This window comes from Pongo abelii, chromosome 2 (genome assembly GCF_028885655.2).
Source record: "Pongo abelii isolate AG06213 chromosome 2, NHGRI_mPonAbe1-v2.0_pri, whole genome shotgun sequence".
NCBI lineage: Eukaryota > Metazoa > Chordata > Mammalia > Primates > Hominidae > Pongo > Pongo abelii.
Window position 1 is genome coordinate 187,100,614 of NC_085928.1, and position 23,159 is coordinate 187,123,772.

General features: G+C 37.5%; 1 protein-coding gene across 9 annotated transcripts in view; it reads right to left on the reverse strand.

Moving 5' to 3' along the window:
* Positions 1 to 23,159, reverse strand: part of TBL1XR1 (TBL1X/Y related 1) — a 177,677-nt gene that overhangs the window by 72,290 nt on the left and 82,228 nt on the right. For 5 of the 9 annotated variants that reach the window (XM_054553018.2, XM_063722351.1, XM_002814299.6 and 2 more), the window contains exon 2: positions 6,638 to 6,713. The exons of 3 other annotated variants lie outside the window; for them this stretch is intronic. Coding sequence is in view for 1 of the 6 variants with exons in the window: in XM_063722349.1 (XP_063578419.1) it covers positions 6,638 to 6,713; positions 16,312 to 16,332 (97 nt within the window). In the remaining 5 variants the exon portion in view is untranslated. Of the gene's footprint in view, positions 1 to 6,637; positions 6,714 to 16,311; positions 16,370 to 23,159 lie in introns of those variants that run through there. One more of the 9 variants, XM_063722349.1, reaches the window with a different exon arrangement.

A 23,159-nucleotide genomic window follows, 5' to 3' on the forward strand; every position in this document is an offset into this window, starting at 1 on the left:
GAAATATCTGTTGGGGAAAGTTTCTCTTTATAGAAATGTTACACATCATAAAAGCTTGATATAATTGAATATCAACATTCTCTTTGCCCTCATGGAAATAATGGTTCTAGGAATGATCATTAATGTCGCCTACTGTCAGGAATAAAAAACAAACATTGGGTGCTTCTTTATGCAAGCATACAGTAAGTGTCCTTTATCTAAAACGATTGGGACTACAAGTGTTTCAGATTTTGAAATATCTGCAGTATAACGGTTTAGCACTCCCAATCTGAAAATGTGAAATCCAAAATGCTCCAATGAGTATTTCCTTTGAGTGTCGTGTTAGTGCTCAAAAAATTTCAGATGTTGAAGCATTTCAGCTTAGAGGTATTCCATCTATACTTAGCACCACCTGTGAAATATTCTGCCACCCCAACCTCCCAAAATAATAAAGGAAAAAACCTAAATTAAGATTAGATTAATCTTAATTCATTAGATGGAACGTTTAGCTATAATGACCAGTTTACAGAAAATAGAAGGAAAAAATGAACATTATACTACAGGAATCCAATTAATAAAATACAGAATGTAGAAAATTTCACAGGACAAATAAAAGGGAAAAAATAGGTAGAAGCATAACTACACATGGTAACCAAACATAATGTATAAGTTTTGTTGATTCTGTAAAAACATATTAGGAGCAGTTCAGAAAAATTGAAGCTAAGTAGATAGTTGGTAGTGTAAAGAAATTATTGTCAGCACCTCACACCCATTAGGATGGGCACTAGCAAACAAACAGCAAATGTTGTCCAGTGTGTAGAACCCTGTTGCACTGTTGGTAGGAATGTAAAATAGTGCTGCTGCTCTGGAAAGAGTACAGAAGTTTTTCAAGGAAAAAAAAAAACCACCTAGAATTACCATATGATCCAGCAATCCCTCTTCTGAGATCCAAAAAGAATTCCAGTTCTAAAAAGAGTTGAAATCAAGATGTCAAAGAGATTTGCATATCCATGTTCAAAGCAAGACTATTCATAACAGCCAAAAGGTGGAAGCAACCCAAATGTCTACCAACAGATGAATGGATAAAGAATATGTGGTATGACTTCTATTCAACATAGTACTTACTGGAAGTCCTAGCCAGAGCTATCAGACAAGAAAAGACATCAAGGGCATCCAAATCGGTAAAGAGGGAGGCAAACTGTTGCTGTTTGCTGATAATATAATTGTATACCTAGAAAACCCTAAAGACTCCTCCAAAAAGTTCCTAGAAGTGATAAATGAATTCAGCAAAGTTTCCACACACAAAATTAATGTACACAAATCTAACTCTTCTATACATCAACAGCAACCAAGTGGAGAATCAAATCAAGAACTCAACCCCTTTTACAGCTATTGTAGTAGATGCAAAAATAAAATAAAATACTTAGGAATATACCTAACCAAGGAGATGAAAGACCTCTACAAGGAAAACTACAAAACACTGCTGAAAGAAATCATAGATGACACAAATGGAAACATATCCCGTGTTCATGGACGGGTAGAAACAATATTGTGAAAATGACCATACTGCCAAAAGCAATCTACAAATTCAATGCAATTCCCATCAAAATACTACCATCATTCTTCACAGAAGTACAAAAAACAGTCCTAAATTCCTATGGTATCAAAGAAGAGCTCACATAGCCAAAGCAAGACTAAGCCAAAAGAACCAATCTGGAGTCATCTCATTACCTGATCTCAAACTATACTATAAGGTCATAGTCACCAAAACAGCATGGTACTGGTATAAAAATAGGCACATAGGCCAATGGAACAGAACAGAGAACCCAGAAATAAAGCCAAATACTTACAGCCAACTGATCTTCGACAAAGCTAACAGAAACATAAAGTGGGGATAGAACACCCTATTCAACAAATGGTGCTGGGAGAATTGGCAAGCCACATGTAGAAGAAGGAAACTGTATCCTCATCTCTCACCTGATACAAAAATCAACTCAAGATGGATCAAAGAGTTGAATCTAACACCTGAAACCATAAAAATTCCAGAAGATAACATTGGGAAAACCCTTCTAGACACTAGCTTAGGCAATGACTTCATGACCAAGAACCCCAAAGCAAATGCAACAAAAACAAAGATAAATTAAGATGGGACTTAATTATTAACTAAAAAGCTTCTGCATAGCAACAGAAACAATCAGCAGAGCAAACAAGACAATCCACAGAGTGAGAGAAAATCTGCACTATCTGTACATCCAACAAAGGACTAATATCCAGAATCTACAAGGAACTCAAACAAAGCAGCAAGAAAAAAACAAATAATCCTATAAAAAAGTGGGCTAAGGACATGAATAGACAATTCTCAAAAGAAGATATACAAATGACCAACAAACATGAAAAAATACTCAGTATCACTAAAAATAAGAGAAATGCAAATCAAAACCACAATGTGATGCCACCTTACTCCTGCAAGAATGGCTGTAATCGAAAAATGAAAAAATAATAGATGTTGGTGTGGATGTGGTGAAAAGGGAACACTTACACTGCTGGTGTGAATGTAAACTAGTACAACCACTATGGAAATCAGTGTGGAGATTCCTTAAATAACTAAAAGTAGAACTACCATTTGATCCAGTAATCCCACTACTGGGTATCTACCCAGAGAAAAAGAAGTCATTATACGAAACAGATCCTTGTACACGCATGTTTATAGCAGCACAATTTGCAACTGCAAAACTATGGAACCAGCCCATCAGTCAACAAGTGGATAAAGAAATTGTGGTATGTGTATATACACCATGGAATACTATTCAGTCACAAAAAGGAATGGAGTAATGGCATTCATAGCAACCCGGATGGAATGAGAGACCATTATTCTAAGTGAAGTAACTCAGGAATGGTAAACCATAATGTTGCATGTTCTCACTCATAAGTGAGAGCTAAGCTATGAGGAGGATACAATGGCATAAGAATATACAATGGATCTTGTGGACTAGGGGGAAAGGGTGGGGGATGGAGAGGGATGAAAGACTACACACTGGGTACAGTGTACACTGCTCGGGTGATGAGTGTACCAAAATCTCAGAAATTACCACTAAAGAACTTATCCATGTAACCACCACCTATTCCCCCAAAAAACGATTGAAATAAAAAAAAGAATAAAAAAATAAAGAAAATGCGGTGTATACATACAATGGAAACTCATTCTGCCTTAAAAAAACAACGAAATAATGTCACAGGCTACAATACAGATGAATCATCACGACATTATGTTAAATAAAAGCAGCTAATCTCAAAAAGACAAATACTATGTGGTGCTACCCATATGAGGTATCTAGCAAACTCAGAAACAGAAATAAAAGCTTGTTGCCAGAGACGGGCTGGGGAGAGAGGGGGGTGTTGGGAACTTGCAGGGAGGTAGGAGAGGGCGGGTGCTGTTTAATGGGTATACAGTTTTGGTTTTGCGGTAAGCCCAGATCACGCCACTGCACTTCAGCCTGGGCAACAGGGTGAGATTGTCTCAAAAAATAATAAATAAAAAGTCAAAATAATAATATACACCTGCTGGCCAATGGGTCCTACTAATGCAATATGAGACAATTACAAAAAAGTATTTATGAAACATTTTATACAGGAAAGCAGCTATAAATCATGATTTAAGGTGCAATTAGATTTTTTTTTTTTTTTGAGATGGTGTCTCACCTGTCACCCACAGTGGACTGCAGTGGCTTACTGCAACCTCTGCCTCCCAGGTTCAAAGGATTCTCTTGCCTCAGCCTCCCAAGTAGCTGAGATTACAGGCGTGCGCCACCACGCCTGGCTAATTTTTGTATTTTTAGTAGAGATGGGGTTTCACCATGTTGGCCAGGCTGGTCTCGAACTCCTGATCTCTCAAGTGATCCACCTGCCTCGGCCTCCCCAAAGTGCTGGGATTATAGGCATGAGCCACTGCAACCGGCCGTAAAGTGCAATTAGATTTAAAATTACTGTGTCTAGGTAAAAGAAGAGTGAAGGCAAAAAAGGATGTTATGAATCCCTCATTATTTTAACAAGAACAATGTTCAATAAGAGAAAGAAAAATGTTTGAGGAGATGGATATCCCACTTATCCTAACTTCATCATTTTATATTTATACAAGTATCAAAATATCACATGTACCCTAAAATAAGTACAACTACTATATATCAACTTTTTAAATTTTAAGAGAAAAAAACACTGTTGAGGGTAGGTAGGGAGGTGGTAGAGGTAACTGTATATAATCCTACTAAGCACTCTGGCATTTTCAGAGAAAATAAATATGACATACTACACAGCACAGGTTCAACCCAGATTATTATTGCATTTCTGAGGGTCATGGGAAAACCACACCGTTTTGAACCAATACCTATAAATTCACTAGCACATCTGTGCAAATATATAGAAATGGCTTTAGTGTCCTTAGCTAGACTGTAAGCAAGTTTGCTGTCATCTTGATCTCCTTCATCTCTAACACACACTAACATACATACACACACACACACACACACACACACTTAAATTTCTGTGATCATGACATTAAAATGATTTCAGAGATTTTCAACAAAACTGACAAACATGTTTGGGATGATCTAATTTAAAATATAGTCTATAAGCAGTTATAAAAACAATCTATGTGAGTAGCACATAAAAATTTTTCGCTTAAGGATAGGCATTTGTAGGAGATAGGTAGCTTCTTGACACCTATATCTCAGATACCCAACCGGTTTGACCGCCAAGGGAGACGTGCCACAAATGCTAAGGATCCGACAACAAAGAAGAGTAACAGGTTTCAAATGTGAACTTCATTTGAACAAAAACTTCATGTGAACAAAAAGCCAAGAGCAGACACTCCAAATACCAAAGTTGATTTACCATGGATCTGTTTCTTTCATGAGAAACTCTAGTGCTCCCTGGGAAACAGCAGATCTAGTGGTTAATGAGTTGTCAGAGCAATCTAAAGACCCCAGCAAGTACTTTATAAATTAACAAAAACCATGTCATCCTTTGTGCTAGGTAAAGCTTGGCTTGGGGGGTGGGGACATCTTATTTTCTTCAACATTTCCTATCAACCCCTGAGAGAGAAAAGATAAAGGAGAGAGGAGGAGAGGAAAGGGAAGAGAGTGAGCAGAATGCAGAGGAGGAGAACAGGGAAAGGAAGAGGTCAACCTTTTTTCCCCAATAGGAACTCAGAAGAGTTTAGACAAAGAAAATCCTCCTCCTATCAACATACTGAAAAAAATCCATCTCTAATAGGAATTATTTCTGGGAATATTTTCACAAATATCTTAACCACTTATTCTGGTTCTTAACTTTTAATAGTTTTTCTTTCAGACTGATATATCATTTCCCACCAAATTCTATAAACTTCAATCAGTTTCTATGCCTCCCTAATTTAGTAAAAATAAAATTGTTGGTAATAAACTACAGAAAACATTTATAAATGTAAGATGTTATTATTTGATTCTTAAAAAAAGTAAAAATTCATTTATCTTCTGTTTACTTATGCCCAAAATACACAACAACATTATTTTGGTAAGAAATTATTTTTTAAGAGAGAATCACTCTGACTTCCAGTTAACAATGATAAGCACTTGACATACAGCTAGAATAAACCTTATAAATTAAGTCCAATTCCATCACCTAAGTGTTATAAGAGTACCTGCCAAAAGTTAAAGATTCATAGTATATTCAGGAAATAAAGCAAATGCCAGCTCCCACAGAGTCCAGTATTCTTTCTGCTATATCACATGATTGCCATTTATATTCTACAGTGAAAGGCTTCTTAAAAAATCTTTTTAAATAGATAAGAATGACTCTCCTTAAAATGATTAATTATAACAGGTAGAATCCTAGCCATTTAAATGCACATGACTAAAAATATTAGGATAAATACAATACACAAAAACAATCTATTTTAGTGAAATGATGGACAAAAATAGAAGAACAAAATGCCACTGTTGCATTTTTAACAAGAAAATACTATTCACAAAATATAGTTCATTTGACAAAACACAAGACCATCACGATATAACAATATTTTTCATCCTGATGACCATAGCTAAGACGTTTTTAAAACTACAGAACATAGAAATCCTCAGCTGGACGCGGTGGCTCACACCTGTAATCCCAGCACTTTGGGAAGCTCGGGTGGGCGAATCACCTGCGGTCATGGGTTCGAGACCAGCCTGGCCAACATGGTGAAATCCTGTGTCTTACTAAAAATACAAAAAATTAGCTGGGCGTGATGGCGCATGCCTGTAATCCCAGCTACTTGGGTGGCTGAGGCAGGACAATCGCTTTAACCTGGGAGGCGGAGGAGGTTGCAGTGAGCCGAGATCACGCCATTGCACTCCAGCCTGGGCAAAAAGAACGAAACTCCGTCTCAAAAAAACATAAAAAGAAAAGAAAAGAAAATAGAAATTTTCAAAAGTAGCAATTTTTCCTTTACCAAATATTCAAAAGTTATTTTTAAATACTTTAAACTACATACATTTAAAAAGAATAAAAATTAAAAAAAAAAACACTTACTTAGCTTGGGAACACATGTATTTTGTCAAATTGTGAGAAACTTTCAAAATTCTCAAAAGATTCTGAAAACAAGAGAATAAGAAACACTCTGACATTGGGAGTTGGAGAGTCTTACCATTGGCAGTGCATTGATGTGGGGATGTGCAACTGAATATCCGGTCACCGCCAATCACAAGTTGCTGTTGTTGATGCTGAGGAAAAGGAAAGTAAAGTATTCAATGTGCCCTAAAACAAATTCAGTTTAAAAGATTTTCCATACCAAATGTTACATGTTTGAAATATTCTTTAAGGTCCCCACCAGTGAATTTCTTTCTCCCCCAAGTAATTGTTATCATAAACAACAGCAGCAACTTTTGAGTGCTTAATACTTGGCAAGTCTTTAGAACGTTCATAAGAGGTTGGCACAGTGAACAAAATGAGACTAAAAGAGATTCATCTGCACACAAGTGGTCTCACCACCAGTCAACTCAACTCGTGTAAATATTATTGCATTACGGTCCAACTAGTATGTTCATAATCTATAATCATGGGCCAGCAAGAATGGCACAAACTTGCATTCTATATTCTGTTTAATAATAAAGAGAAACATATCATTGGTTTAGAAACCATTTCAATCAAAACTTATTAACTTTGATCTCTTTAGACTTTAAACTTTATAGGGCTTATCCAGTTTTCTCAATTGCTAAGTCAGGGCACATTATATTCCACAAACCCTTTGTGTAAATATAAAAGTTAAACTTCGCGGCCAGGCGCAGTGGCTCACGCCTGTAATCCCAGCACTTTGGGAGGCCAAGGCAGGCAGGTCACCTGAGGTCAGGAATTTGAGACCAGCCTGGCCAACACGGAGACACCCTGTCTGTACTAATACAAAAATCAACCGGGCATGGTGGCGGGCACCTGTAATCCCAGCTACTTGGGAGGCTGAGGCAAGAGAATTGCTTGAACCCAGGAGGCAGAGGTTGCAGTGAGCCAAGACCACACCACTGCATTCCAGACTGGGGGACAACAGTGAGACTTTGTCTCAAAAAAAAAAAAAAAAAAAAGTTATACTTCACATACCATGTCAGAGGAGACTCTTAGTCGGAACACTGACCAGTACAGTTTCCACCATGGAGTACAGTTTTCTAAAGAGTAAAATCAAGCTGACACCACAGAAAGGAGTTTACTACGATATATGGGAGGTTTAGCTCCTACACCAATTAGGTGAAGTAAGAAGATAACTAAGTAAATGATGATTATTCCGCATACACTATCCCACCAATCCCTGGTGCTTCAAAACAGGGCGTGGGCGTGAGCCCCCAAGATTTGTTGCCTAGAGGCACTTGTGAGCTACTTGGTAGGTCCTTCCTAGCACAGACTGAGGAAATGTTCTTTACACATCATGACTAGATACCAGTAGGTCCTGTTTACCTCAAGGTCATTTGTTATGAATGTCGATTATTTCAATATAAAGTTTTTGTCACTTTTTGAGCTAAAGTTATATAGGGCTGCTTGTTGTCTAAAAATCAACGGAGCACTTTTGTCACAAAAATTTTTGGCATACATGCATTCAATTTATTTATAAATAATTAACATGCACTACTAAATAACGTGTATTTTAAAACACATACAAGAGGTCAGGCACAGAGACTCATGCCTGTAATCCCAGCACTTCGGGAAGCCGAGGCAGGCTGCTTGAGCTCAGGAGTTCGAGACCAGCCTGGGCAGCATGGTGAAATCCGATCACCACCAAATATACAAAAAATCAGCCAGGCATGGTGGTGCATGGCTGTGGTCCTAGCTACTCAGGAGGCTGGGGCACAAGGGTCACTTGAGCCAGGGAGGCGGAGGTTGCAGTGAGCTGAGATGGCCATTTCAGTCTGTGTGATAGCGTGAGACTCTGTCTCAAACAAACAAGAAAAACTCCCAACTTAAGTAAAACACAGATAAATTATTTATTTACAGTGCTATAATATTTTTGTTCATAACATTCTACATCCTTAATGTCTTAATGATAGTTTTACATCATTAACTAGTATCTAAAGGTACAAGTTAATCGTAGAGCAAAGCTCATCAATACCAACAGTGAATAATGTACTTTTTTTTTTTTTGAGATGGAGTCTCACTCTGTCACCCAGGCTTAAGTGCCATGGCACAACCTCAGCTCACTGCAACCTCTGCCTCCTGCATTCAAGTGATTCTCCTGGTCTCAGCCTCCCGAGTAGCTGGCACTACAGGTACAAGCCACCACGCCTGGCCAATTTTGGTATTTTTAGTACAGAGGGGGTTTCACCATGTTGGCCAGACTGGTCTCGAACTCCTGACCTCAAGTGATCCACACGTCTCGGCCTCCCAAAGTGCTGGGATTACAGGGGTGAACCACTGCGCCGGGCCGAATAATCTACATTTCAAACATCTTTCTCGATAATCGCTAATTTTTTTCAGACATCTATAAAGTGATTAGATAATAGCAAGTAAAGAGTTCATTCTTGTAGTTTAAGTATTGGCTCTGCCATTTTCTTTTTTTTTTCTTTCTGTTCTTTTTTGTTTTTTTTTTTTTTTTTGAGACGGAGTCTTGCTGTTGCCCAGGCTGGAGTGCAATGGCGTGACCTCAGCTCACCACAACCTCCGCCTCCCAGGCTCAAGCGATTCTCCTGCCTCAGTCTCCCGAGTAACTGGGACTACAGGCATGCACCACCACGGCTGGCTAATTCTCTATTTTTTAGTAGAGACGGGGTTTCTCCATGTTGGTCAGGCTGGTCCCAAACTCCCTACCTCGTGTGATCCGCCTGCCTCGGCCTCCCAAACTGCTGGGATTACAGGCATGAGCCACCATGCCCATCCATGAGAATCGCTATTTTTTTTCAGGCATCTGTTAAATGATTAGATCATAGCAAGTGAAGAGTTCGCTCTTGTAGTTTAAGTACTGGCTCTGCCATTTTCTTGTTTCTTATTATTTTGGTTTTAGATGCAATTTTTTTTTTTTTTTTTGCAAGATTAAGTCATGAGCCTGTTTTGGTGAGGCTTGGTTAAAACTGGGTAATAAAATCTACAAATCTACGTAATTAAACACAAGTGAATACATGCTGTGTTTTAGTTGTGTCCCTCAAATTTCATGTGTTGGAGACTTAATCCCCAAATTCATATGTTGATGGCATTTGGAGGTGGGGCCTTTGAGAGGAATTAGTATTAGGATAAGGTCATCCGGGTGTAGCCCCCATGATGGGACTGGCTGCTTTATAAGAAGAGCAAGAGGGACCTGAGCTGACTCGCTCTTGCCTTCTTGCCATGTGATGCCCTCCAACATGTTATAAAGCAGTAAGGAGGCCCTTCCCACAGGCGGCCCCTCAAGCCTGGACTTTCTAGACTCTGGAACCATAAGAAATCAATTTACTTTCTTTATAAATTACCTAGTCTATGGTATTCTGTTATAACAACAGAAAATGGACCAAGACAAATAAACTGACAATACTAAGCTGAAATAATAGCAATTCCAGGAAACAGAACGAATGAATGAATGTATCACCGGTGCTTTGTGGAACCTCCGCTTTTTCCTCCAAATAGCATTATGTACAATATGTTCTACATGACTCTCTTATACTAGAACCAAATGAGGGTACAAATTTGAACCCCTGTATTAACCATTAGAATTTCTTTTTTACTTTGAAATGAACATAAATAAATGAACATAAACTGACTAATAAGATACGGTACACATATAACACACAAACTTACATACATCTACCTTTATAGAATGCTAAATCAGATCATTCTTCCAGTTTCTTTTTCTAACTTTTCGGTCATCAGTGAGTCTCTCATCACCCTCATACATGTATCTAATCTCAGTTTTCACTAATCACGTTTTCTCCACCTTTGTCTTCATTCATTCAACTTTTCCTATTAATACTACAAGTCCTTAAGGAGAAAGACCACAATAGTGATTTAATAGTTGATGACATGGTTAAAAAGTATTTGATTCTAGGATTTGAAGGGTGAACAAATATGTGAAAAATGGTATACCAACTGCACCTGCAAATTAATCTGGAAAATTTCTAGAAACATACACAGGGCCATATTTTTTTATTTCTTAGATGTTTTCCTAGTCAACTCATTTACCTATGTCCTAGCCATCATGCAATGCATTTATAAAGCACACCACATAATTAAAATAAATATCTAAATTTTAAAAGATATAGTGATATACTTTACAAAGGAATTACAAAACTTAAGGTGCATTTAAGTTAGTCTGACAATGTATATTGAAACTATTGAAACTATTTGTATTAAAGGAATTCAAGTCCAAAACATGTGTGTCCTGTCTATCTGCATTTCTACTTTTACTCAACATTCTCTACTCTCATCACAGCAGATCATTGTGTGCAGTGTTATCTGCACTCTTTGGCTGCCCTGACATTCCTCATTCCTCACCAGAAATGTCCTTCTGACTATGGTTCTGCTCACAAATCTTCCTATCCCTCCTTCAAAGATCAGGCCAAATCAGCTTCCTCCATTAATTATCCACCCCACCATCCAGAGAGAGAAATGAGCCCCAGCTTAACACATCTCCCTTTCCACAACCGCACAGTGCCTTATTCTTTTATCATGCCTCTCTGATCAAATTTCTAGAGACCCAGGACTGATTTAACCATCTTGCTGTTCCCTAACAGAACTAAGAATAATGCCTTGAACATACATGATTCTTAAGATATGTATGTTGATAAAATGTTACAGTATCTAGATATAGAGAAACAGATATAAACATATTTGAAAATAAAATGCAGTAGAGACTGAATTACTGAACAAATAAATCACACTGGGAAGGAAAAACTCACCAGTGGACTGTTATTTTGAAAATGCTTGAGAGAACCTGGTTATATACCAGTAATTTTAATACCACTTCCAGAAGGTGGCCAATAAAGGCGGATCTTCCATCATTAACAAAAACACAAGTACATGATCAATCACATTATTAGTGTAAAAACTATCACCTCCTTTCTGTACTACATAAACTAAATCTATTTACTTCTTGTAATAAAATAAATGGCTGTAAGGTTTGTGTTTTGTCTCCAAACAAAAAGCTCTGCTTCCAAAAATGTATTTCAGAGCATTTTATCTAAAGTAAATGAAGTATTAATTTTAGATAAGGCTTACAGCATAGAAAGACACTGTTGACTTAGCAGACATCTTCTAAGATCTGCCACCTACGCACAATTAGGAAGTTTTTTTAAGATGGAAAAATTCTAGAGAACAGCAAATGATATATTTTGACTGTTCTTCAAAAATACTACATTGCAGTCTCTAGAAGTAAATTTATTTAATTTATAGATAACTTTGAAAAGCTAATGGATATTACGGGCCCTTTTCCTAGACAAAGGTACAAACACAATAAAAACCTATTTATTATTTAAGGTAGCAACACACTCTAATCTAGAACCTAGTGGTCAGTAACAAGTTCAAGGAAGTATATCTGGTATCCTTAATAAATAAAGTTAAAATTATTTTGTTTTAATGTACAGAATTTGGGAAAGTCATCCCATGAATTAAGAGAAAAATATAAGCCCAGCACTTTGGAAGGCCAAGGCAGGGAGATCACTTGAGGTCAGAAGGTTCAGGCAGATCACTTGAGGTCGGAAGGTTAAGACCAGCCTGGCGAACATGGAGAAACCTCATCTGTAATGAAAATACAAAAATTAGCCAGGTATGGTGGCAGATGCCTGTAATCCCAGCTACTCGGGAGGCTGAGGCAGGAGAATCACTTGAACCCAGGAGGCAGAGGTTGCAGTGAGCTGAGATCACACCACTGCATTCCAACCTGGGTGACAGAGCAAGACTCTGTCTCAAAAAAAAAAAAAAAAAAAAAAAAAGAGAGAGAGAGAGAGAGAGATAAGAATTCTACCAAAATTGACCCTGCTTAGAAAGATTTTTATTAATTATTAAATTAACTCCCAGGAAGTCACAGAAAAAGTTCAAATTAAATTGCTTAGCACATGATTGAAAGCACAATTAAGAAAGAAACAAAAACAGTATTACCTCCTAATAGAACAATTAAATATATACATATTTGTAAATCAGAGTTTCAACTGAATCTTCTTAATCCGTTTTACAAAAAGGAATGTTAGTATGTTATCTCCAACAACATACTACGCATACGTCAAAGCCTCTAAGCATTATATCCTCCACTGTCCTCACCCGATCCTCATTTCCCATGGAATTACACATACAGATAATATTCTAGACAGCCAGAAGGTAAGGCAGGTGAAAAGCAGAAGGAGCTATAACAGCAGGGATATCTTAAGTGACCCTGAGATCAGACTCACTGTCAGATCACGCACAGCTTTGCAATTACTGCCTATGTTTTCACTTCCCATTGTTACTTAAGCGATTAGGGGGAAAATGATTCAAAAGTTATCTGACACCAATTTTTAAAAATAAGCTATTCTCAAGACCACATACTCACATAAAGAGAAAACAATTTAAACATGCATTGGTGTCTAATCACCTAACTACTACCTTAGTTGAATTAGTTTCACTGGTAACATCACATGTCATTGAATTTTATGTTAAGATTATACAAAAATAAACTATTGTGCAAGAATAAAACAAAAAACTCTCAAGTATTTCTAAATTTGTCTGTCACAGAGTAAGCAATGCAATTAAAGACAATAGCACAAACTCTCTTACAAAGACCCACAGAGTTCTTAAAATTAAACGTTGGTTTGAACAGTTTCTAATGCTAACGTAAGTCAAGTTTATTATTTAGGCACTAATACCTACGCATCAAAAGCTTCCAGTTCACAAACCTTCAGTGATAGGGATTCTGAACATGAGAAAACACTTACACTCCAAATTTACGGATACTTGAAAACTAATATAAAAATGTATCTATGATTTTAAGTTACTTTTTCTTTAAAGTGAGTAGAGCATTAATGTGTAAATGTAACTAATTTTGTTTTCCCCAAAATGTTATTAAATTAATGGTGTAACTTAAAGTGCCTTTGAAATACCACAGATACGACACTGTTTTCTTGTTTACATTAAGTTTGATAGCTGCTAAACCCTTTGTTAAAAAAGTAGTTTGGAAGAAAGAAACAAGTGTGGGGGGCCGGAGGGGGGTGGATCAGTAGAAACAGCAACGAAGATCTAAGAAATAATATGGGGGGGTGGGGGGGGGCGGATATCAAGCTGTGTTGCCTAAGACCACACAGGTGGGTACACTGGCACTTAAGTTAGATGAGAAAATTGACATTCCTACATCTTACTAGATTTCTCACTCTTCCTAAGGTTTGAATATCTGATTCAAGGTATTAAGAATTTGAATAGCTAATTAGGCTACAACACACAAATCATTCAGTTGAACAACACATTTCCAATAGAAATGAGAACGGCTCTGCCAAGAAGACTGAGTCTTTGATTAACTCTGTCCTACAGAAATGCCCCAGATTAGAACCTAACTATGACGTGGTGAGCCCCTCACTCAGATGTAATTGGTCTAGGGTAGGCTCTACATCACTTGCATTTAAAATCCTCCCCACCCACCCTGTGTCAGTGTGTGGGTGTGTGTGTGCATGTGTGTTCTCAATTCCAATGGGGATTGAGAACCACTGGGTGGGGGTGGCAGGGGAGGGGACAGGATGGAAAATTTTACTAGTCAGGTTCTAATTATTAACCTAAGGCAAGAGAGTCGCTTCTTTCAAATACTAAATTGCAAAGTGAGAGGTGTTCAGAACTAGAGGGAGAAATATGTTAATACTACATCAGACTAAATTAAGTGCTTTATTAATCTAATTTTAAGATTAATGATGACAAACAAAAGATAAACTCAATCTGTCTCCCAAAAATGAACAGAAAAGTAAGGACAATGATAATGAAGACACCATAAACAGAAAGGGGCCTAGAGAGACTATAAAACATAATAACAAAAAAAAGAAGAAAATGCATAAAAACACATAAAGCCCAAATGAGCCTCAGCTATGTGTGACAAAATTTTAAGTAGCAGGCAGAAGTTATAGAAAGGTATTTTTTTCCTATTCAATATAAAGGGAAACCATCGCACAAATCAATGACAATGTTCAAACAAAACCTAGATATGTGATTCATCAAGGAAGTTCTAGTGGGCACTTAGGCAAATGAGCTGAAGTTTGTTCTATGTGCGCCCCATCCCTTTCTAACTTAGCACTCAAGTGTATTATCAGCGCCAGCACTAGCTTCTGCAGTACCTTTGTGAAAATTAGACTCTAGCAGAATAAATTACAAAAAGGAAGCCACGTGGTATCGGAGGTTAAGAGCCTGGAATTGCAGAGCCACACAGGTGGGTTTGGACTCCCTGGCTCTGACTCTTAGTAACTAGATAACCTCTCTCAGTGCCTTGGCTTTTTCATCCGTAAAATAAGTTAGGAGAGTGAAATAAAAAGTGCTCATCAGTGACTAGCATAGGAATAAGACATAATGCATATTAAATAATAGAAATAAATTGTTATAAAGGAAGCTCCTTTCTCTGTGAAGACAGCCCACTAACAGGGAAACAGCTTGGCCTAGATTTCAGTGCCCACTTTTCCCTTGGCTATGTACCTCTGTGCGGGACACAAACTGCCCATTCAGATTCTGCCGTCCTGTGTGCTACTAAGGCTATTGAGTCCAGGTACATTATATCTTTTAGTGAGTTAACACAACAGCATTACTACTAAAAAAAAATTATCATTTATAAAACTTTTTAATTACAACAGATTTGGAGTATGCCCAAACATAGTAGTCATCCTGACTAGCATAACCTCACAGTGATAATGAACACCTTCTCAATGAAGCAGTTCTTCAAACACTCTTCAAAACTAAACATCTTCAATTTTTACTTTGTAATGGAATGCAATAGGCCTCTTTAAAAAAAAAAATTAAGAATATGTCAGCAGATAATTACTAAACTGAAAACTGTCATTCTGAAGTGCTTTGGACACACAAAAAATATATATACTTACATTAAACTAGATATTAGGTTCAGAATTCTGAAATGTTATGTTTCTATTTATCCACTACTGATGAACTCAAAGAGTCGCTCTTATGTGTCCTTACTGAAAACATTTCCTTACAGATTCACATGAAAAAAAGGTTTTAAAATTGGTTTCTCTGATTTCATATTTTGAAAGTTGGCATAATCTAGACAATATCAGCAAATGCTTTTCCTTTGGTAAATTAAAACAAATATTTCATTTAACTACCACATTCCAATCAAAACAGCTGCCAGAAATACATTCCTTTATGAAATCAAGGTTGTATGAGGTTTTTTTTAGTGGAATATTCTTAATTCTGGAGAATGCCAAGTTCTCATCCAGTGTTGGTTTGCCAAAATGCTTTCGATTTAACTTGTTCACCAAACTTAAAATGATACATTTGAACCAGCAAACACAAGCTGTGTTATCTGCCTGACCCATTCAAGGAGCCACTTCTGGTTCACACACACATAGATACACCATCTGGGGATCATGAAAGGAAACTACCTTTCTTAAGATCTCATATATATATATCTTTATATACAGAAAACTCCTCTCTCTGCCCAGCACCCAAGTTACGATAATAAAACACCAACTGAAATTATCTGAATACAACTACTCCATCTTACTTCTCAGTCATTGGCACGCAATGGTCTAAGGCAAACTATGGCAAGTAGATATTTTTTAATTTTGCAGGCCATTTGGTCTCTGTCACTACTACTCAACTCTGCTATTATAGAGCAAAGTAGCCACAGACAATACATTAAAAAATGAATGGGCATTACTCTTTCTAATAAAACTTTATTCAAAAAAAAAAAAGATAACACACCAGATATGGTCCACAGGTCATAGTTTGTTGACTCTGAAGCAATTCCCAGAACCATCCAAATTTCTACAGATCCAGGATGAAGCAAAGAAGCTTTTAGGTTAAATGAGGTAAACATTTTTTTAATCAAATAAATTAACAGACCAAGCAAAAACACTTACTATTTAAACACTGCCTACTAAAAATACATAACCATTCTATGAAAAGGAAATTTTCTAAGGAATTCAAACATAGTATCTTATGTGGCACTATATATAATAATGAGGTTCAATAAGAAAATTATGAGTATTAAACTTCAACATTCCTCTGCCATCTTCATAAACTTAAAAGACAGTGGGGGTAAGAATGGAAAGAATAAGGCTTTCTGTTCTGTTTAAAAACTCAGCTCTTTCACATCATACCCATACAACTGTAAGCAAGCCCTCAGTGTCTTCATCTATATAGTGTATTAGACAGCTTGATAACAAGTATGAACATAGTGTTTTGCTTATTGTAAAGAAAATAAACTAGGATTTATAATCCTATTGAATGCCTAAAGGCATTTTCGCATAGAAGTAATACTAATATCAGTTAATTATAACTGCATGTATAGTTTAAAAGGAAGCAAAAAGGTTAAAAATAGTATAGTATTAAAATAACAAAAAGAATCAATTCCCTAAGCAAAAAAATTGCTTGAATTATGGATTTCCATGAGTTTAAAAAATACCAATGGTAAGTATTTTTATTAATGCAAACAACAAAGAAACAGACAATAAAGACACTGGGCTAGCTGAGAGTGGTCCTGGAAATGCGTCCTCTTTGCCAGAACAAATAGAAGGAAGGAAGAAAGAGAAAACACTGGCCATAACGTTGTGGCAATACTAGCTAATGTTCACCAAGTAGTGATGAGAAGAAATGTTATGCCCATCTTAAAAATTAACAAAAAATGAGCTTACAATTTAGCTTTTTGATGGGATAAGGATATCTGGATACCAAAAATCACTTCTATAATAGAGATGAAAATGTTATTGTCAAACATGTTTTCTTTTCACATTTTCTAACAATCCTAAATCATAATCTAATTCACAGATAAATATGGGGAAAAAAACAAGTAAATCGCATATTTGTAATTAATTTTTAAAAACAAGTTAATAAATATATAAACAAAATTACATTTAAAATTGTCAATTTCATACCTTTTCCCAATTTTTTAATTGAACATAAACTGAATATGAAAGCAACCAAAGATTCAATCAGAAACAAAGAATCTGCACACTAAATGAACTCTCTCCATTAGAAATGCATTAGTTACTCAAGAAAATACAAACTATGAAGCAAGCTTGACTCTCCTTTAAGAGAATGGGAAGAAATGTAATTTAAAGCCTATGTTTACCTCCAAGACTAAACAGAAGGTTGTTTTGTTTTTGTATTTTGGGATGATTCTAAGATTTGTCCTGCAATAGACAACAGAACTATGGGAAGAAAGAAGAGGTGGGGAAAGAAAGGAAGAAGGAAGAAAAAACAAATTGTAATTAACCTTTCTACTAGAGATTGTTAACATTAAAAGTTAGCCCTTTACATCGAGTTACTATTAATTCACCAACACTGGGGACAAAACTTACTAAAATACATCAGTAAATAAAACACAGATCCCTGCCCTCTCACAGTTTAAATTCCAACAGAATTTTGATTAATAAGTGTAATGTTACAATCATAAATGCTATGAAAAAAGAAAAAGTCCAAGCAGGGTAAAGGGATTCAGAAGTTGGGGGGGAAAGAGGTGAAAGAAGAACCCCTGGGTTGCGATATTAAAGTAGGATGGTCAGAGCCAGAGTTGGTTTGTATTTCATTTGAGAGACAGCAAGATACTCAGGAAGCTTCCTGTATGCTCGATGTTCTGTGTACAGACAATGATGTATGAAGACGTGCCTTATATCTTGGTGTTGTCCGCTTACTACTGGAAGCCATACCTAGAACACTTCCTTATTCACAAAGTATGTCATTTATGTTTTAATTACTCTAATTTTTTCTCTGCAGTATTTATTTGTGCCTGATGCCTCCTATATATTGTGAAGCTACAACTCCTAGGAGACCTATCAGGCATTATAATTGACATGTTGTATATGGAGTCCATCATAAAAGCTATCAAATGCTCAAGAGAAGATATGCCAAATCAAAGAAATTCTTAACTGTTACCCAGAGTCTATTCAGTCAAAATATTTTCAGACACACATTCTTACAAAATTAATATCAAAGAACTTCAAAGTTTTTCCAAGACACATGATAGAGAAAAACAGAAAAATGTCACTAAAATAGAATGTCTAATGACTTAAGCCCTTCTACAGTTTAGGCAACAATTTGTAAATATCCAGCAAATGCTTACAATGTATCTAGGGCTATATACCCACCATTACGAATTTAAAATACCTGACTAGGTAAAAATAACAAAACACAAACCAGAACTTCTTTGCTTAAGAACCCCTGGTCTTGGTTTTGTCTGTGGGTTTTTTCCCCTACTGTGTTCACTATTCTTCAGCAGAAGACAAAGAGGAGGCAAAGGATAAATGTCTGTGAAAATGCATAAAGCTAGAACTATGAAGACACTGAGCTGAATTTTTTCAATACCTTCTACTGTAAATGCACAGGAGTAAATGACAGTATGTCTGTGACTTATGCCTACTATTGTACCAAAAACACAATTCTAGATATGAATAAGAATTAAATGAGATGAGAGGAAGGAGTGGTCAGAACTTAATGAGAACAGGGGGGGATATTTTGGGAAGCAGATAAGTGTGAGAACAAAAATCTTACCTCCTCTTCATGAGAGAAAAGAAGCCGGAAATTGTCTAAGGAATACTTCTTCTAGATAGGGTCCAGAAAAGGAAAATATCTTTCACACAAAGAGGATAAAAATGTGTTGTGTATGATTTTCACCCCCTTGATCTCACGTCAAGCAAATCAATCAGTTGAAAGGAACTGCTCTAACAACTCAGACTCAACTAGACAAATTTGCAAAACCTAAGTAGGCCACACCTGGCATGTGTTCACCGAGAAAGCTACAGGACAGGAAAGGCTAGCAGGGCAGTATCACGCCAGGCACACAACAGGAGGACATGCAATCCAGGAGCTATTGTCTTTGCACCTCTCCCTACTATCATCACCATCACCATATCATTATTCAGGTAGGTATGCAAAGGGCAAAGAATCCACAGACAATGCAAAAGTTACCCTGAGTGAGACACACCTGAGTTCCACTGAGAAACCACTATGATTTATTTATTTATTTGTTTGTTTGTTTATTTTTAAGACAGAGCCTTTCTCTGTTGCCCAGACTGAGTGCAGTGGCGCTATCTCGGCTCACTGCAACCTCTGCCTCCTGAGTTCAAGCGATTCACCTGCCTCAGCCTCCCGAGTCGCTGGGACTACAGGTGCATGCCACCATGCCAGGCTAACTTGGGTATTTTTAGTAGAGACAAAATAGCTGGGAGGAGCGGTTGAGCCTGGGTTTTACCATGCTGGCCAGGCTGGTCTTGAACTCCTGACCTGAAGTTATTTGCCCGTCTAGGCCACCCTAACTGCTGGGAATACAGGCTTCAGCCACTGCGCCACGCCCACTATCATCTTCTAAGCATCTCCTGCACATATCTTCCAGGGCACCCAATCCACCAAGGATATGCTGTTTTAAGAATGCACTACACCTTCCCGAACCAGGTGCAGTTCATGTGTCAGGAATCTCTTTGCCATACCCTATATGGTGGCTGTTAATATTGCCAACATTTCACTTTAGATTTCAGATGAGTCAGAGCTAAACATTAAACCAAGGTCATTTATTCACAGAAAGAGAAAGGGTTTGGGGAACCTTTTACAATGCTCCTGGGTCCTCATCCCAATTCTGCCTCTAGGGTCCCAGTGGTCTTAGGCCTACAACTTAAGCCTCTTAAGACTCACCACCAACAAGCAATGACTGGGTTTATCGGATTGACTGCTAAGATCCTTTGAAGCCTTTTAAAAAATAAGAACTAGGCCCTGAAACAAAAGAAGAAAATATCTCTTGCCTTCTAAGAAATAAGACAACAAAGATACAAAATCAAATCAAAGTATCTTTTTTTTTTTTTTGAGAGGGAGTCTCACTCTGTTGCCGAGGCTGAAGTACAGTGGCACCACCTCGACTCACTAAAACCTCCGTCTCCCGGGTTCAAGCGATTCTCCCACCTCGGCTTCCCGAGTAGCTGGGATTACAGGCGTCTGCCACTACGCTCAGCTAATTTTTGTATTTTTAGTAGAGGCGGGGTTTTGACACGTTGGCCAGGCTGGTCTAGAACTCCTCACCTCAGGTGATCCACCCACTTCAGCCTCCAAAAGTGCTGGGATTACAGGCATGAGCCACGGCGCCCGGCCTAAAGTATCTTTTACATAGCATGGAAAACTTGTTTTGATCATAGGACAGTTAAAGAAAAGCTGTCTCATTCAATCCCCTTTGTTTTATGCATACAGATTGAGATCGAAAGTGGTTAAACGTTCTTATCAGAGGTGACAAAATGAGTATTAAACTCTACATTGGTGGCACACTATCATTTAAATCTGACAATTTTGTACAGTGCATAATATTGTCCCCGTTTTAAAAACAAGTAATTAGGCGCCCGGCCAAATTTCTACTATTCAAGAAAAAGAAAAGTATGAGAATACTTTTTGTGAAAGCCCTCAAAGACCTGCCGGGCGCGGTGGCTCACCCCTGTAATCCCAACACTTTGGGAGGCTGAGGCGGGTGGATCACGAAGTCAGGAGTTCGAAACCAGCCTGGCCGACATGGTGAAACCCCGTCTCTACTAAAAATACAAAAATTAGTCAGGCGTGGTACCATGCGCCTGGAGTCGCAGCTACTCAGGAGGCAGAGGCAGGAGAATCGCTTGAACCTAGGAGGCGGAGAGAGGCAGAGGTTGCTGTGAGCAGAGATCATGCCACTGCACTCCAGCCTGGACGATGAAGCAAGACTGTCTCAAAACACACACACACACACACACACACACACACACACACGGAATAGAATAGAGAGAACCCAAAAGTAAATCCACACACTTACAGCCAACTAATTTTTGACAAAGGTGCCAAGAACACACAGTGGGGAAAGAACAGTGTCTTCAATAAATGGTTTTGGGGAAACCGAATGAATATTCACATGTAGAAAACTGAAAGTAGACCCTTATCTTTCACCATATACAAAAATTTTAAAAAATGGATTAAAGACTTAAGCATAAGACTCAAAACTAGAAAATTACTAAAAGAAAACTCAGGAGGAACACTTCCTGACAGCAGTCTGGGCAAGGATTTTCTCTGGATAGGACCTCAAAAAGCACAAGCAACGAAAGCAAAAATAGACAAATGGGATTACATAAAACCAAAAGCTTCTGCACAGCAAAGAAAGCAATAAACAGAGAAAAACAATAACCTACAGGAGAAAATATTTGCAAATTACATATCTGACAAATAATATCTAAAAGAACTTAAGACAACTCAATAACAAAAAATCAAATAACCTAATATTTAAAATGGGCAAAATGGCCACAGGCATAGTGGCTCATGCCTGTAATCTTAACATTTTAGAAGGTGAAGGCTGGAGAATCGCTTTAGGCGAGGAGTTTGTGACTAGCCTGGGCAACATATGGAGACCCCATCTCTATAAACAATTTAAAAATTAAATAAAAATAAATAAATGGCAAAAGACCTGAATAGACATTTCTCAAAAGACATGCGAATATCAACAGGTATATGAAAGAATGTTCAACATCACCAATCATCAGGAAAATCAAAACCACAATGAAATATTATCTCACCCCAGTCAGTATAAACATTATCAAAATGACAAAAGACAACAAGTGCTGGTGAGAATACGGAGAAAAGAGAATCCTTAACGCACTGTTGGTGGGAATTTAACCAGTACGGCCATTACTGAAAATAATATGAAGGTTTCTAAAAAAAAATTAAAAACAGAAATAACCACCATATGATCCAGCCATCCCACTACTGGGTAAATATCCAAAGAAAGTGAAATCACTACTATGTTGAAGAGATGTCTGCACTTCCATGTTTATCACAGCACTATTCCCAATAGCCAAGATATGGAATCAATCTAAGTGTCCAGCAACAGATGAACCAGGGCCTGGCACAATGGCTCATGTCAGCATCCCAGCACTTTGAGAGGCCAAGGCAGGTGGACAGCTTGAGTCCAGGAGTTTGAGACCAGCCTGGGCAACTCGGTGAAACCCCGTCTCTAGAAAAATCAGCCAGGCGTGGTGGCATCTGCCTGTAGTCCCAGCTACTCAGGAGGCTATGGTGGGAGGATCACTTGAGCCCAGTAGGCAGAGGCTGCAGTGACCCAAGATCATGGCACTGTACTCCAGTCTGGGTGACAGAGTAAGACCCTGTCTCAAAAAAAAAAAAAAGAAAAGATGAATAAAGAAAATGTAGTATATATACACAAATGGAATACTATTCAGCCATTAAAAAGGATAAAATTCTGCCATATACGACAACATGGATGACATCAGGTTAAGTGAACAAGCCAGGCACAGAAAGACAACTATCACATGATCTTACTCACTGCAATATAAAAAAAGTTGATCATATAAAAGTAAAGAGTAGAAAAAGTAGTAGAGGCAGGGGTAGTAAGGGCGGAAAAGCTGGATAAATGTTGGTCAAAGGATACATAATTACAGTTAGACAAAAAGAATAAACTTCAAGAGATCAATTATACAGCAATTTGACTAGAGTTAAAAATGGCATGTTCTTGAAAAATGTAGAGTAGATGTTATGTGCTCTTACCACAAAATGGTAACTATGAGGTAATGCATTTATTAATTCACTAGATTCAACCA